Source organism: Rana temporaria, chromosome 3 (genome assembly GCF_905171775.1).
Source record: "Rana temporaria chromosome 3, aRanTem1.1, whole genome shotgun sequence".
In the NCBI taxonomy this organism is placed as follows: domain Eukaryota; kingdom Metazoa; phylum Chordata; class Amphibia; order Anura; family Ranidae; genus Rana; species Rana temporaria.
Window position 1 is genome coordinate 11139434 of NC_053491.1, and position 17713 is coordinate 11157146.

The 17713-nt window shown below is 51.1% G+C and overlaps 2 protein-coding genes across 2 annotated transcripts in view; one reads left to right on the forward strand and one right to left on the reverse strand.

The window, feature by feature from the left end:
- The window catches only part of IQCH (IQ motif containing H), a 240817-nt gene that overhangs the window by 172847 nt on the left and 50257 nt on the right, over positions 1–17713 (reverse strand). The gene's annotated exons all lie outside the window — the stretch shown is intronic.
- On the forward strand, positions 10195–16423 carry LOC120931099 (serine/threonine-protein kinase YPK2/YKR2-like). Its single transcript, XM_040342245.1, has 3 exons — positions 10195–10371; positions 13082–13213; positions 15463–16423. Exons 1-3 carry the CDS (start codon positions 10309–10311, stop codon positions 15625–15627), a joined length of 360 nt encoding a protein of 119 aa, XP_040198179.1. The 5' UTR covers positions 10195–10308; the 3' UTR covers positions 15628–16423.

Consider the following 17713-nt stretch of genomic DNA (forward strand, 5'->3'; position numbering starts at 1 on the left):
ACGGTTAAGGATTGCAGACATGATTGATTCAGGAGATGGTCAGAGGCTGCATTTAAAGATGAACTCAATGTACAGGTATATAGTATTGCAGGGTTGCTCCACTCTATTTAAACTATGTCTGCAGGATCAAGGCAGTCTTTATCCTTTGAAAGTACAACCAAGTGACAGAAGAAATAATCACATCCAATTTCTAAAATACAAATTTTCTTGCAAAAACTGAACTGCTCAGGATTAGTGGAGGACAGTAACCAGTTAATTGGTCTGTTAAGCTTTTAGCCTCATCCAGCAGTAAATCCTCCAACAAAAACAAACTCCTATCAAACAATCTGTGCAGCACACACAGAGCTCTGCCTAAATAGCTGATTATAGGCTGAAATGGTTAAATGTGTCCCTGGTCTCATAGAACACTGCTGCAGCGTCTTCCAGAGATCTTATCAGTGTGATCAGACAATGTGCAGGTCAGGTTATAGGCAGAAACAGGGAGACAAGAGGTGTGTGTGTGTGGGGGAGGCTGATTGGTAACCTGCACACTGCCTGATCACATATCTGAAAGACACTGCAGCCGGCCAGCAACATGTTACTGTTCAGATTTGTGTGTCCTGAGGCTGCAGAACATGGATTGTTGTCATCCTACCTTTCCTTTCCTGCATCTCCCTCCTAGCGTGCCCCATTCAGCCTCACTCCAACACTTACAATCAAATGTGAGCGGGGGAAGAGCTACACTGCCTGCTGATTGGCTGTGGATGGACCGGAGGAGGAGCAGGTCCTCCCTTGAACTCCTTTATGCAGCGCTATTGGCTGTGGGTTCCCTACTAGAGAAATGACTGGCCAGTGGCCAGAGAACACCCAGTAAGTGTTCCCTCCTGCATTATCCTCCTCCACAGCACACAGACCTGACAGTGCCTGCCGCACGAAAGTCACGTGCTCCTCCAGCCCTCCGCTCTGCTGCTGGAATTTATTTCCTCATCCAGCCCCGAGTCCTGTTCACAGCAGCCAGCCTACCGGGATATTTCCCGCTGTCCCGCTAGGCCAGTCCGGCCCTGTGTACACCCTTGCCCCCCACCACTGCAAGGGTTAAATGCTCATTCTGCCATGGGGAGGTGAATATGGTGAGATCCTTAACTTATTAATCGCTTCCCTGGCAGCCAGTGCTCTCCTCTGCTTCCCACGGCCCTCAACATCCTTCCATATAATGCAGGACTCCTGGATCTGCACTATATGGGATGAGATCAGAGAGCTACAACCGGCCAGGCAATGAAGGGAAGACACTTCGGAGGGAGTGGTCATGCAGCGCAGAGTAAGCCTGCGGGAGTAATGAATACAGTAAATACAGTATATCACCTTTTTCATTTCCCAAGGTACAATGAGCAACTAACCCTTGTAGTGCAGAGGGTGACCCCACTGCAAAGGAACATTTCAATGGGGAGTGTCACACTGTGCCTGGCAGTGCAGCAACCAGACTTCTGCAGAGTAAATTCTGATTGGTCACTCCTAGGGTTGTCCCGATACCACTTTTTTTAGACCGAGTACAAGTACCGATACTTTTTTTCAAGTACTCGCCGATACCGAATACCGATACTTTTTTTTTATTGTCATGTGACAGTGGCAGTATTTTTTTTATATTTTTTTTTACAGTGATTTTTTTTGTTTTTTTTTTTTTTTTGGGGGGGGGAGTGAATTGTGGGTGGAGAGCGGCACGGAGGGGGAGCGGCATGGATGGGGAGAAGACGGCACGGAGGGGGAGAACAGAGTCAGTGATCACCGACTCTGTCCATTCGAAAAGGTAGGAGCCGGGTTTAGCGGCTCCTACCTCCGCTCTCCATCCTCACAAATTGAGGGGGGAGAGCGGCACGCATGGACGGGGGGGGGGGGAGGGAGAGAAGAGCGGCACGGACGGGGGGAAGAGAAGAGCGGCACGGACGGGGGGGGGGGGAGAATAGCGGCACGGAGCACGGGGGGGGGGGAGGAAAGACTGCACAGAGCACGGGGGGAAGGAAAGATTGCACGGAGCACGGGAGGGGAGGAAAGACTGCAGGGGGGGGGGGAAGACTGCACGGGGGGGGAGAAAAGACTGCACGGAGCACGGGGGGAGGAAAGACTGCACGGAGCACGGGGGGAGGAAAGACTGCACGGAGCACGGGGGGAGGAAAGACTGCACGGAGCACGGGGGGAGGAAAGACTGCACGGAGCACGGGGGAGAAGACTTGCAACTCCCCTGCCTGCCCAGGTATCGGGTGAGGCATCGGAGCATTTCCCCCCCGAGTACAAGTACTCAGGGAAATGCTTGGTATCGGTACCGATACTAGTATGGGTATCAGGACATCCCTAGTCACTCCAAGTTATGATACTTATGAATCAGCCTCCTGTGGTTAATAAGGCTGACAGAGTCTCTCTGTGTGTACAGAACACATATGGCAGTTGGTCATATTTCAGCAAATGGCAAAACCAGCAGGGCAGAAAAAAGAGAGATAATTAGGCATAGAACATGAGGATTGTATAATAATGATATTACAGCTAGAGTGCATGAAAAAAATGATGTATTAACTGTCTCTCTCCTACAGGTGGTGCTGGCGACGCACCGTGACAGCGGAAGACTGGTGGCTGTGAAAATAGTCCACAAGTCGTATCCAATGGGCAATGAACCAGCCGAGATCCTCAATGAGCGCATAGCCCTGGAGAAGGCTGGGGGCAGTCTTTTCTGTGACCATGCTTATGCCACATTCCAGACGGAGGTAAGTCTAATTTTTGGAAAAGCTAAAAAAAAATTAATTATCAAATGAACAGCATATATAAAATGTTACAGGAGCACAAGTATTGCTTGAATCCAGGATGAGATGACATTAATCAGCTGTAGTAGAAGACACCAGAAACATGTTACCAAATAATGTACATTGCTTATAAAAGTTTAGTATAGAGTATGGGCTAGATTCACGTACAGCGGCGTATCTTTCTGCCGGCGTAGCGCATCCCATTTGCACTACGCCAACGTAAGATAGTGAGGCAAGTTCTGTATTCACAAAGCACTTGCCTCCTAAGTTACGTCAGCGTAGCGCAAATGGCCTGGCGTAACCCCGCCTAATTCAAAATAGGCAGGTAGGGGGCGTGTTGTATGGTAATGAATTCACGATTCATTACCATACATGTAAATGAAGCGCCGATCGTACGGCGCATGCTCAGTATCACGTCGAAAATACTCCTTGCTTTCGTTTGCGTAAGCCGATTCAGAATGGGGCTGGGCGTAGGTTACCTACGCCCAGCCCCATTCTGGATCGGCTTACGCAAACAACGTAAACCACGTGAAATTCGACGGCTGTCCCGACGTCCATACTTAAAGTGGAGGTTCACCCTTTAAAACATTTTTTGACACTACACAAAGTCGCGCCATCCTACCGACACAAGGCCGGTGTTTTTTTTTTTTTTGTCAGCACATACTTGTTAATCCCGATTTTCACCTCACGGCGATCCCGCGGGAGTGGGCGTTCCCAAGCACTGCCTGTGATTGACAGGCTTCCGAACGGCGCATACTGTGCGTCACAGGTTGCCGGAAAAACCCGAACGTCGGTGCGGCTCTATACGGCGCCTGCGCACCGACGTTCGGGTTCTGTCGGCAACCTGTGACGCGCAGTATGCGCCGTTCGGAAGCCTGTCAATCACAGGCAGTGCTTGGGAACGCCCACTCCCGCGGGATCGCCGTGAGGTGAAAATCGGGATTAACAAGTATGTGCTGAAAAAAAAAAAAAAACACTGGCATTCGGTCGGTAGGATGGCGCGACTTTGTGTAGTGTCAAAAAATGTTTTAAAGGGTGAACCTCCGCTTTAACATTGGCTGCACCATCTTTTTGGTGGTTTATCTTTGCGCCTGAAAACGCCTTACGTAAACGGCGTATCTTACATGCGACGGGCGAGCGTACGTTCGTGAATAGGCGTATCTACGTCATTTACATATTCTCGGCGTAAATCGACGTACACGCCCCTAGCGGCCAGCGTAAATATGCAACGAAGATATGACGGCCTAGGAGACTTACGCCGGTCGTATCTTAGCAACATTTAAGCGTATCTCAATTTGAGCATACCTTTAAGGCCCCGTACACACGACCAAACATGTATGCTGAAACTGGTCCGCGGACCAGTTTCAGCATACATGTTCGGTCGTGTGTGGGCGCGAGCGGGCCGAATTCCAGCAAACATTTGCCCGCCGGGCCTTTTCCCAGCGGGCAAATATTCCTGGACGTGTTTTAAAACCGTCCGCTGGAATCCTGCCCGCTCGGACATGTACGGTCGTCAGTACAGACCTACCGTACATGTCCAGGCGCCCGCTGTCCCTCGCATGCGTTGAATGACTTTGACGCATGCGTGGAAGCCTTTAAATGGCAGGCCCGCCCACGTCTCCGCGTCATCGCCGCGTCGACGACGCGGACACGCCCCGCGTATTGTTTACGCGCGGACTTCTGTACGATGGTTAGTACAACCATCGTACAGAAGCCCTCTGGCAGGCATGTACGGTGAAAACGGACCGGTTTCATCGTACATGTTTGCTCGTGTGTACCGGGCCTTAAAGATACGACGGCGCGGATTCGGACTTACGACGGCGTATCTACTGATACGCCGTCGTAAGTCTTTATGAATCTAGCCCTTTGTGTCATTTCTCCATGGAACACTACAGTATTTACAGCAACTGCTTGAAAGTGAGATGCTATAGCAAATTATACAATCGTGTCATTTAGCTGTGCATGGCATAGATAGATAGATAGATAGATAGATAGATAGATAGATAGATAGATAGATAGATAGAGCTGGATTCAGGTAGAGTTAGGGCGACTTATCAGTAGATACGCCAACCTAACTCAGAATCTGCGCCGACCTAAGTTTAAGTGTATTCTCAAACAGAGATACGCTTAAACATATCTAAGATACGACGGCTTGCGCCGTCCTATCTTAGGTTGCAATATTTAGGCTGGCCGCTAGGTGGCGCTTCCATTGCGGTCGGCGTAGAATATGTAAATCAGTAGATACGCCGATTCACGAACGTACGCCCGGCCGACGCAGTACAGATACGCCATTTACGTAACGCTTTATCAGGACTAAAGTTATTCCATCAACGAGTTGAAATAGTAATGTTAAAGTATGGCCGCGGTTCCCGCTTCGAAATTCGAAAGTTTTACGTTGTTTGCGTAAGTCGTCCGTAAATAGGGATTTACGTTGTTTACGTCCACGTCGAAATCAATAGGCCCGTGCGGCGGACATAGCCGCAATGCACACTGGGAAATGTAGGCGCACGGCGCATGCGCAGTTAAAAAAAAAGTCAATCACGTCAGGTCAAGCCTCATTATCATAAAACACTCCCCCTCAGACAAATTTGAGTTAGGCGCCCTTACGCCCGCCCGCTTTAGGCTACGCCGCCGTAACTTACCAGGCACATTGTGAATCATGTACTTGCCTCGCTAACGTACGGCGGCGTAGCTTAAGGGCTCTTTCACACGGAGCGGATCTGTATCGATCCGCTCCGTGTGTGTGTCCGTCTGCTCAGCGGGGATCATCCTTAAATCCCCGCTGAGCTGTCGGCGGACAGGGCGGTCCCCGCACACTGTGCAGAGACCGCCCTGTCTTTCCTCCGCTCTCCCCTATGGGGAATCGGATGAATACGGACCGTGTGTCCGTATTCATCGATCCGTTCCGCCAGACGGAAGAAAAATAGGGTTTTCTTCTGTCTGAAAAAGCGGATCTTTGCGGAGGCGGATCTTTATCCGCTAACGTCTGCAATCCCATAGGGAAGCATTACAAGTCTGTAAACAGACTTGTAAAAAACGGGCCGTTTCGTCCACCCGTGTAAAAAGGGCCCTAAATGCCATAAGCTACGCCGCCTTAAAGTTGCGGCCATCTCTGTGAATCTAGCCAATAGTTTGTTTGTTTTGGTAGAAAGTTGTAACATGTTGCTTTCATTTGGACCTTTTCACTGAAATTCATTCACCGACCTGTCTGTATTCTTTCCCCAGAATCACTTATTCTTTGTTATGAACTACATGAGAGGAGGAGATCTGGTTAACATGTTGGAGGCCATAGGCATGGTGGACTACTCGATCCCAATTCAGCTCCCCATGCTCAAACTCCTGGCAGCGGAGCTCGTGTGTGGTCTGCAGCACCTGCATTCCAGAGGCATCGTTCACAGGTAAATAGAACATTCTTCAATCATTTTACAATTCACCCACCCCCTAACCCCCCCCAAATGAATGAATGGTTCAGCTGCTGTAGATCCATCTATTCATGAGTTACTATAATTCTTCTCCTTCCTCTGTTGTAAGCGGAAGGGAAGCGATTAACAATGTGGTCATCACAGCGATCACAAGGTACCGAGCTGTTCAGATCAGCTCTGCACACTGTGTCTGTGTACTGAGCTGTACAAGCATGGCTCGGTGCACAGTGGTTAGAGGGCACGACAGCTGCCCAAAGGTGTTGTATATAAACAGCCCAGTAGTGGTCAGAGGCGTTGCTAGGGGGGTGCGGGGGGTGTCATCCGCACCGGGTGACACCCGCTAGAGGGGTGACACCATCCCATTTTTTTTTTTGGCTGACATGCCCAGCCTGCCCTGTGCAATCCCAGCCTGCTCTGTACCACCCCAGCCTGCTCTGTGCCACCCCAGCCTGCTCTGTGCCACCCCAGCCTGCCCTGTACCACCCCAGCCTGCCATGTATCACCCAGCCTGCCCTGTACCACCCCAGCCTGCCCTGTACCACCCCAGCCTGCCCTGTACCACCCCAGCCTGCCCTGTACTCCCCAAACAGCCCTGTACCACCCCAGCCTGCCCTGTACCACCCAGCCTGCCCTGTGCCACCACAGCCTGCCCTGTACCACCCCAGCCTGCCCTGTACCACCCCAAACTTTCCCATGCCACCCCAACTTTCCCTGTGCCACCCTAACTTGCCCTGTACCACCCCAATCTGCCCTATGCCACCATAACTTGCCCTATACCACCCCAACCTGCCCAATGCCACCCTAACTTGCCCTGTACCACCCCAACCTTTCCCATGCCATCCCAACTTGCCCTATGCCACCCTAACTTGCACTATACCACCCCAACCTGCCCTGTACCGCACTAACTTGCCCTATACCACCCCAACCTGCCCTATGCAACCCTAACTTGCCCTATACCACCCCAAACTACCCTATATCACCCCAACATGCCCTATAGCACCTTAACCTGTCCTATACCACCCCACTACACCAACCTGCCACTTTACCACTCTATACTACCCTAACCTGCCACGATACTGCCCTATACTATAATTTACAGGGGCTGGTTTGGGGTGCGCCCCGTGCCCGTGCGCTGCCTGCTTGGTGCTGGGCAGCCTAGACAGAGGGGGGGGTGACACCATGTTTTACCACACCGGGTGACACCAACCCTAGTGACGCCACTGGTAGTGGTCTGTACGGTGGAAGGTAAGTGGTTAATGACAGCAGAGCTCATTTAGTGCAATCAGTTCATGAAAGGTATGTCTGTGTCCTGAATCGTAGCAAGCTGTGCATGGACTGTGCTAGAAAAGGGAGCTTTGTGATTGTTGATCCCTCTGTGGATCAAGTATGTTGTTGTATATGGGGGGGTAATTGTCTGAACTGCAGGCCTAACACTTTTTCTTCTCCACAGGGACATCAAGATTGATAATATTCTTATAGACAGAAACGGTCATGTGAAGATTTCGGATTACGGCACAGCAGTAAACAACGTGTATGGATTTAACATGGTGACAGAATACCTTGGATATATGCTAAATGGGGCTCCAGAAGTAAGTAAAAGAACATTTATCTGATTTTCTAATATGCACACAGCAATTATCTATCATATTAGTCCTGAATAAGGATGAGCTCCGGCGTGTTCGCATAGAACACGTGCAGAGCCCGCCAGGAAGTCGGCACCCGCGCTGCGCTAATCACAGCCAGGCAGACATTTCCCGATCTCTGCAGCCGAGCATCGGACAATGTCTGCCTGGCTGTGATTAGCGCAGCACGGGTGCCGACTTCCTGGCGGGCTCTGCACGTGTTCTATGCGAACACGCCGGAGCTCATCCTTAGTCCTGAAGAAACCTGTATAAATCTGGCAATAAACAAACAGTCTCAGCTGAGGGTCCCATCTGGCACTAAAGAAAGCCACGACCCCCAGCAGCAGTGCTAGTTCCAAAGCTAGCAAGTCCCTAGTGTGGCCTTCCCTGGTCTACCTTTTGGAGGTAAACCTGGCCCTCAGGACTAAGATTCATTTTCAGCTGGGACAAGTTTAATCCACAGGGATAGGTTCTCTTTAACCGCTTAACGACCACCGCATGTACATATACGTCCACAGAATGGCACGTACAGGCAGATGGGCGTACCCGTACGTCCCTGCCTTCCCGCGGGTCGGTGGTCCGATCGGGACCCCTCCCCCCGTTACATGCGGCGGCCGGTAGCTCCGGGAGCCACCCGGGATAAAGGGGCAGCTATTCGTTTCTAGCCGCATCCCCCCCCCCCCCGCTATCGCCCCCCGGAGTATGTAAACACGGCTTCCCCGTGCTTCACTGTGGCGGCGTCATCGATCGTGTCATCCCCTTTATAGGGAGACACAATCGATGACGTCAGACCTACAGCCACACCCCCCTACAGTTGTAAACACACACTAGGTGAACCCTAACTCCTACAGCGCCCCCTGTGGTTAACTCCCAAACTGCAACTGTCATTTCCACAATAAACAATGCAATTTTAATGCATTTTTTGCTGTGAAAATGACAATGGTCCCAAAAATGTGTCAAAATTGTGCGAAGTGTCCGCCATAATGTCGCAGTCACGAAAAAAATCGCTGATCGCCGCCATTAGTAGTAAAAAAAAAAAAAAAATTATAAAAATGCAATAAAACTATCCCCTATTTTGTAAACGCTATAAATTTTGCGCAAACCAACCGATAAACGCTTATTGTGATTTTTTTTACCAAAAATATGTAGAAGAATACGTATCGGCATAAACTGAGGAAAAAAACTATTTTTTTATATATTCTTGGTGGATATTTATTATAGCAAAAAGTAAAAAATATTGAATTTTTTTCAAAATTGTCGCTCTATTTTTGTTTATAGCGCAAAAAATAAAAACTGCAGAGTTCATCAAATACCACCAAAAGAAAGCTCTATTTGTGGGGAAAAAAGGACGTCAATTTTGTTTGGGAGCCACGTCGCACGAACGCGCAATTGTCAGTTAAAGCGACGCAGTGACGAATCGCAAAACCTGGCCTGGGCTTTTAGCTGCATTTTGGTCCGGGGATTAAGTGGTAAATGGGCCAACAACTGGGAGACATAAAAGAAAGTAAATAACTGCTTTAACAAATTTGCCCGGCGTAAGCGCGCGCAAGTTAAATGATCCCGCCGGGGGCGGGAATCATTTAAATTAGGCGCGCTCCCGCGCCGAGCGTACAGCGCATGCTCCGTCGGGAAACTTTCCCGACGTGCATTGCGGCAAATGACGTCGCAAGGACGTCATTTGCTTCTAAGTGAACGTGAAAGGCGTCCAGCGCCATTCACGTTTCACTTACGCAAACGCCGTGAAATTCAAATTTCACGGCGCGGGAAGGCCGGCTATACTTTAGCATTGGCTGCCCCTACTATTAGAAGGGGCAGCCTTGCGCTAAAAGTAGCCTTACGCAAACTCCGTACCTGGCTTGCGCGGGGCCCGCGCAAGCTTGTGAATCAGTGGTAGTATGCAATTTGCATACTACACGCTGATACACAATGGGAGCGCCCCCTAGCGGCAGCCTAAAATCTGCGAGGCATAAGAGCCTTATGCCGCGCAGATTTTAGCCTGCAGTCGGTGTAACGAGGTTCCTGAATCAGGAGCACTCGTTACACCGGAGCAAGTAAGCAATTGCGCCGTGTAACCTATGGTTACGCGGGCGCAAGTGCTTCTTGAATCTGGGCCATTATTCTTAATATAAATCAGGATAAAAATCACTCTTGTCAGTTTGTACTGAGAATTGTACTTCTAGCTCTGTGTGTACAGACGGTGTGTATTGCCTCGTTCATGTCGGCTCCACATAGAGGTTGGATGATAATCACCTAAATTATACATTTAAATTACAATTTCTGGGTGGAACCTTTTTCTAAATGATGCTGCTGCTTTCCAGTCTGATTTATCACTCTAATCCCACTCTCTTTCTCTCTCTCTCTCCGATTTTCCCACAGATGATGTTCGAAATTCCGTATGATGGAGCCGTGGATTACTTTGCATTGGGGGTCTTCCTATTTGAGCTATACTTTCCTTTACCCCTCTATAATGGCCGTTACGGTGATCCAAAAAACATAATGTATGAAGTGCCATGCTACCCAGACGACGCTGACCCCGACCTCAAGGACCTTCTGGAAAAGGTACGTAGTGACAGTCCAAGTGGGACAGGTAAAGTAGATATATAGGCTCAGCCAAGGATCCAGTGTGCTTTATAAATAGTAGGGATGTCCCGATACCGAGCATTTCCAAGTATTTGTACTCGGGGGAAATGCTCCGATGCCTCACCCGATACCTGGGCAGGCAGGGGAGATGCAAGTCTTCTCCCCCGTGCTCCGTGCAGTCTTTCCTCCCCCCGTGCTCCGTGCAGTCTTTCCTCCCCTCCCCGTGCTCCGTGCAGTCTTTCCTCCTCTCCCCGTGCAGTCTTCCCCCCCCCCATGCTCCGTGCAGTCTTTCCTCCCCCTGTGCTCCGTGCAGTCTTTCCTCCCCTCCCCGTGCTCCGTGCAGTCTTTCCTCCTCTCCCCGTGCTCCGTGCAGTCTTCCCCCCCCCATGCTCCGTGCAGTCTTTCCTCCCCCCGTGCTCCGTGCAGTCTTTCCTCCCCTCCCCGTGCTCCGTGCAGTCTTTCCTCCTCTCCCCGTGCTCCGTGCAGTCTTCCCCCCCCCATGCTCCGTGCAGTCTTTCCTCCCCCCGTGCTCCGTGCAGTCTTTCCTCCCCTCCCCGTGCTCCGTGCAGTCGTTCCTCCCCTCCCCGTGCTCCGTGCAGTCTTTCCTCCCCTCCCCGTGCAGTCTTTCCTCCCCCCCGTGCTCCGTGCAGTCTTTCCTCCCCTCCCCGTGCTCCGTGCAGTCTTTCCTCCCCTCCCGTGCTCCGTGCAGTCTTTCCTCCCCTCCCCGTGCTCCGTGCAGTCTTTCCTCCTCTCCCCGTGCAGTCTTCCCCCCCCCCATGCTCCGTGCAGTCTTTCCTCCCCCTGTGCTCCGTGCAGTCTTTCCTCCCCTCCCCGTGCTCCGTGCAGTCTTTCCTCCTCTCCCCGTGCTCCGTGCAGTCTTCCCCCCCCCATGCTCCGTGCAGTCTTTCCTCCCCCCGTGCTCCGTGCAGTCTTTCCTCCCCTCCCCGTGCTCCGTGCAGTCTTTCCTCCTCTCCCCGTGCTCCGTGCAGTCTTCCCCCCCCCATGCTCCGTGCAGTCTTTCCTCCCCCCGTGCTCCGTGCAGTCTTTCCTCCCCTCCCCGTGCTCCGTGCAGTCGTTCCTCCCCTCCCCGTGCTCCGTGCAGTCTTTCCTCCCCTCCCCGTGCAGTCTTTCCTCCCCCCCGTGCTCCGTGCAGTCTTTCCTCCCCTCCCCGTGCTCCGTGCAGTCTTTCCTCCCCTCCCGTGCTCCGTGCAGTCTTTCCTCCCCCCTGTGCTCCGTGCAGTCTTTCCTCCCCCCTGTGCTCCGTGCAGTCTTTCCTCCCCCCCCCCGTGCTCCGTGCAGTCTTTCCTCCCCCCCCCCCGTGCTCCGTGCAGTCTTTCCTCCCCCCGTGCTCCGTGCAGTCTTTCCTCCCCCCTGTGCTCCGTGCAGTCTTTCCTCCCCCCGTGCAGTCTTTCCTCCCCCCGTGCTCCGTGCAGTCTTTCCTCCCCCCGTGCTCCGTGCAGTCTTTCCTCCCCCCTGTGCTCCGTGCAGTCTTTCCTCCCCCCCGTGCTCCGTGCAGTCTTTCCTCCCCCCGTGCTCCGTGCAGTCTTTCCTCCCCTCCCGTGCTCCGTGCAGTCTCCCCCCCCTCTGCTCCGTGCAGTCTTTCCCCCGTGCTCTGTGCAGTCTCCCCCCCCCCCCCGTGCTCCGTGAAGTCTTTCCTCCCCCCCCCCTCGCGCTCCATGCAGTCTTCCCCCCCCCCCGTGCTCCGTGCAGTCTTTCCTCCCCCCCGTTCTCCGTGCCGCTCTTCTCTCCCCCTGTCAGTGCCGCTATTCTCCCCCCCCCCCGCCAATTTGTGAGGATGAAGAGCGGAGGTAGGAGCCGCTAAACCCGGCTCCTACCTTTTCTGAATGGACAGAGTGAGTGATCACAGACTCTGTCCGTTCACATAACTGAGCATCGTAACCTGTGTTTACGATGCTTCAGTTTATGAATGGAGAGGAGCTTCTCTCCATTCATTTCAGCTGAGGCTGCAGAGAAAGGGACTGGGGAATCTGTGTCCTTACTCCTTTCTCTGTCTTAAAGGGGAGATTTCAGAAGGTCTGTTAAGACCCCTGAAATGTCACCAAAGACCCCCAACAGGGCTGATAAAAAAAAAAAAAAAAATTGCAATAAATTTTAAAATAAAATTAAAAACAAAAAAACAAAAAAACAAACAAACACACTGATAATTCACTCCCCCCCCCAAAAAAAACAACAAAAAACACAAAAAAATCACTCTAAAAAAAAATAGTAAAAAAAAATATATAAAAAAAATACTGCCACTGTCACATGACATTAAAATAAAGTATCGGTATTCGGTATCGGCGAGTACTTGAAAAAAAGTATCGGTACTTGTACTCGGTCTCAAAAAAGTGCTATCGGGACAACCCTAATAGATAGGATTGGAACTTCACTTGCTTTGGGACTCCCCAAAAAGTGAAGCCCCATTCATTCTAATGATTGTAAAAAAGAAAGTGTCATGTGACAGCACTCATATCCTATGATCACGCATTATTTGCAGCATTATGCAGAGAAAATACTGCAGACTCCATATTGCGCACCGCATTTTTTTAATAGGATGTACATTGCCAGCGCCGTGTGGCGTATTTCCTGCGATGTGTGGAGAGTGAAGGCCACAGGACTGTATAAACCGACTTCTTAGCAATGTTATGCCATAGCTGTCATCTCATGTTTTTCTATTTTCCCCCCACAGCTCCTGTGTAAAGATCCATGCAGGCGCAATGATTTCATTGCCGACATACAAGATCATCCATTTTTCAGCGGCATAAACTGGAAGGAACTGGAAGCGGGGGAGGCACCCCCTCCTTTTTTCGTACAAAGGAAGGTAAGTAAAAAAATCTGAGCAGTGTGTTTATGTGCGGTCCACCAACCTGTCATTGTTTTAGTGGGGGGTGTTTATAGAGGAAACAATATACTGGGCCAGATTCACGAACGAGTTATGCTGGCGTATCTATTGATACGCCGCGTAATTTAAAAGTTGCGCCGTCGTATCTCTGCGCGGTATTCTGGGAACAAGATACGCCTGAAATATGGCTTCAGCCGACCGACGTAAGTCTTAGTACGCCGTCGTATCTAGGGTGCATATTTACGCTGGCCGCTAGGGGCGCTTCCATAGATTTATGCGTTGAATATGTAAATGAGCTAGATACGCCGATTCATGAACGTACATGCGCCCGCCACGCCGTTTACGTTAGGCTTACGTCCGGCGTAAAGTTACCCCTGCTATAGGAGGCGCAGCCAATGCAAAGTATGGACGTCGGAACGAGCGTATCTTTTTACGTCGTTTACGTAAGTCGTACGTGAATGGGGATGTGCGTAGGTTACGTTCACGTCACAGGCATTGAGTCCCGGCGTATCTTAGGGAGTAAATTCGACATCATACTGGGCATGCGCCGTACGATCTGCGCTTCATTTGCATGGGGTCACGGCTCATTTTAATAAAACACTCCCACCTCTTCCACATTTGAATTACGCGGGCTTACCCTGGCCGATTTACGCTACGACGCCGCAACTTACGGAGCATGTGCTTTGTGAATACTGCACTTGCCCGTCTAAGTTGCGGAGGCGTAGCGTAAATAGGATACGCTACGCCCAGGCCCGTCGGAACCCGACAGGCAAAGCAAGCATTTGCTTGGGGCCCCTGAGCTGGCCAGGGGCCCCAGCAGGGAGGGCCCTTGCCGCACCGCTGCGTCCTCCTGCAGTCCGGTCGGCCATGTACCATAACAGCGCGGTACAGGAGAATTAAGTTCCTGTTCCCGGCCGGACTGACAGGAAGTGCACACACTGATTGTTCACTTCCTTTCAGTCCGGACCCGGGAACAGCAAACTGAATCTCCTGTACCGCGCGCGGTTATGGTACACGGCCGACCGGACTGTAGCGATGCGGCAAGGGCCCTCCCTGCTGGGGCCCCTGTGCGGGATAGGATAGAGGTAAGACGCCAACCCCCCCCCCCCCGCTTCTCAACTTGAAATGTCACTTCGCCCCCCCCCCCCCCCCCCCGATTCTCAACTTGAAATTATGTCACTTTTATTTTTGCTTGGGGCCCCCAAATGTCTTCGAACGGCCCTGGCTACGCCCGCACAAAGATACGCTCTCCTACGTGAATCTGGCCCACTGTGTAGTGCAAGTGCAGTTGCTCTAGATCTGAGGGAAAGCTCTGCTGATTTCTATCATCCAATCATGTGCAAGCAAAAAAAAAATTTTTTTTTTCCTCGCAAGCGATTGGGTATTCTTTGTAAAGTGAAGCTTTACCTCATTTACTAAGCTCTGAAGCAAGTGCACTTGCAGTACACAGACTACTTGCCGTTACTAAATCAACCCCAATTTGTAAAGCTGTGAATGTAAAGCTAGCAACTGGCAGATCTCTGTCTGAGGCCTCGTACACACGACCGAGTTTCTCGGCAAAAACCAGCAAGAAAATTGCTGGGATTTTTTTTTTTGCCGAGGAAACCGGTCGTGTGTACATTTTTCGAAGAGGAAACTGTCGAGGATCCCGTCGAGCCAAAAAGAGAGCATGTCTTCTTTTTCCCTCGACGGGAATGGAGAGTTCCTGGACAGCCTAACAAGGAACTCGACGAGCAAAACGATGTGTTTCGCCCGTCGAGTTCCTCGATCGTGTGTACGAGGCCTTAGGCCTCGTACACACGACCGAGGAACTCGACGGGCGAAACACATAGGCTGTCGAGGAAATCGACAAGCCAATTTTCTCCATTCCCGTCAAGGAAATAGAGAACATGCTCTCTTTTTGGCTCAAAAAAGTTCCTCTACAGTTTCCTCCTCGAAAAATGTGCACACGACCGGTTTCCTCAGCAAAAAAAAAAAAAACAGCAAGTTTCTTGCTGGTTTTTGCCGAGAAACTCGGTCGTGTGTACGAGGCCTGACTCTCAATCTGAAGACTCAGGAGAAGTGAATAAAGTGAGATTAGGGGACAAATATAAACTATTCAGAAGTGAGTTTGCACAATTCTAATAGTGAAAATCACTATTTGACATCTCACAGAGGTCATAGGGGCATTTCTTCTAAAGAAAATGTGTAGTGGATCTCATGACTTTCTTTTTCTTTTTCTTTTTTAGGGCTTCAGAAACTTAACAAGAGAGATGATAAAAACGGAAGACCTGATGAACACCATAGATAAATGGGGAATACCTATAAAACCTATTTCAGCTGAGAAACAGAAGATGTTTGATGGCTTTTCCTTTGTCAGTGATGAATGGAAAGCCATGCAGAAGCTGAAGTAAAGCCAATCACACCAGGTTGTTGGGATCAGGGTAGAGGTGAGAGCGTTGTGCTAAGAGGGATAGGCTGGGCTGTGCTAGGAGGGATAGGGTGGGCTGTGCTAGGAGGGATTAGGCGAGTTGTGATAGGATAGATAGGGGAGTTGTGGTAGGAGGAGAGATAGGGGAGTTGTAGTAGGAGGAGAGATAGGGGAGTTGTGGTAGGAGGACAGATAGGGGAGTTGTGGTAGGAGGAGAGATAGGGGAGTTGTGGTAGGAGGACAGATAGGGGAGTTGTGGTAGGAGGACAGATAGGGGAGTTGTGGTAGGAGGACAGATAGGGGAGTTGTGGTAGGAGGACAGCTAGGGGAGTTGTGGTAGGAGGACAGATAGGGGAGTTGTGGTAGGAGGAGAGATAGGGGAGTTGTGGTAGGAGGACAGATAGGGGAGTTGTGGTAGGAGGACAGATAGGGGAGTTGTGGTAGGAGGACAGATAGGGGAGTTGTGGTAGGAGGACAGATAGGGGAGTTGTGGTAGGAGGACAGATAGGGGAGTTGTGGTAGGAGGACAGATAGGGGAGTTGTGGTAGGAGGACAGATAGGGGAGTTGTGGTAGGAGGACAGATAGGGGAGTTGTGGTAGGAGGACAGATAGGGGAGTTGTGGTAGGAGGACAGATAGGGGAGTTGTGGTAGGAGGACAGATAGGGGAGTTGTGGTAGGAGGACAGATAGGGGAGTTGTGGTAGGAGGAGAGATAGGGGAGTTGTGGTAGGAGGACAGATAGGGGAGTTGTGGTAGGAGGACAGATAGGGGAGTTGTGGTAGGAGGACAGATAGGGGAGTTGTGGTAGGAGAAGAGATAGGGGAGTTGTGGCAGGAGGAGAGATAGGGGAGTTGTGGTAGGAGGAGAGATAGGGGAGTTGTGGTAGGAGAGATAGGGTGGGCTGTGTTAGGAGGGAATAGGGGAGCTGTGGTAGAAGAGATAGGGTGGGCTGTGTTAGGAGGGAATAGGGGAGCTGTGGTAGAAGAGATAGGGTGGGCTGTGCTAGGAGGAGGGATTTGGGAAGGTTTGTGCTAGGAGGGGTGACCTAGTGTTCTTTCCAAACCATCTACAGCCATGTGATAGAAGGGGGAATTGGAGTAGTGGTGGGTGGGTTGCGCTAGGAGGGGGATTCGAGAGCAGATGAGGGGGCTATAGGAGGAGGGATTTGGGTGGGTTTGTGCTAGGAGGGTGATTTGGAAGGGTTTGTGCTAGGACCGGGGACCTAGCACTCTTTCCAAATCATCTACAACCATGTGCTAGAACGGGGAATTGGGGTAGTGGTGGGTGGGTTGCCCTAGGAGGGGGATTCAAGAGCAGGTGAGGGGGTGATAGGAGGAGGGATTTGGGTGGGTTTGTGCTAGGAGGGTGATTTGGAAGGGTTTGTGCTAGGACCGGGGACCTAGCACTCTTTCCAAATCATCTATAACCATGTGCTAGAAGGGGGAATTGAAGTAGAGGTGGGTGGGTTGTGCTAGGAGAGGGAATTGTGGTAGGAGGGTAATTAGGAAGGGGGGTTGTGTGCTAGGAGAGGGCATTGGGGAATCATTGTAGGAGGGTAATTTGGAGGGAGGGGTTGTGCTAGGGAGATGGTTTGGGAAGGTTTGTGCTAGGAGGTGGGACCTAGCGCTCTTTCTTAAACCATCTACAACCATAAGCTAGAAGGGGGAATTTGGGTAGAGGGGGGTGGATTTTGCTAGGAGGGGGATTTAAAAGCAGGTGAGGGGGTGATAGGAGGAGGGATTTGGGTGGGTTTGTGCTAGGACCGGGGACCTAGCACGCTTTCACTCAAGGAATTGTGGTAGGAGGGTAATTGGGGGTGGGGGGGGGGGGGAGACGATACTAGGAGGGGGATTTGAGAGCAGGTAGGGGAGGTGCTAGGAGGAGGGATTTGGGAGGGATTGTGCTAGGAGAGGAAATTGGATCGGCCCTGACAAAACATATATACAAACAAGCAACCACTTGACTCAAGTCATAACAAGTCAAACTGACCGCTCCATGCTTTAGATGCACACACACACACACACACAACCACATTAGGAGAGAGTAGATCGCACACACCGATTATAGGA

Coding starts and splice junctions, on each gene's coding strand:
- LOC120931099 (XM_040342245.1), top strand. CDS start 10,309: ATGTATGAAGTGCCATGCTACCCAGACGACGCTGACCCCGACCTCAAG. Junction 10,372..13,081: donor TCAAGGACCTTCTGGAAAAG/GTACGTAGTGAC, acceptor TTCCCCCCACAG/CTCCTGTGTAAAGATCCATG. Junction 13,214..15,462: donor CTTTTTTCGTACAAAGGAAG/GTAAGTAAAAAA, acceptor TTTCTTTTTTAG/GGCTTCAGAAACTTAACAAG.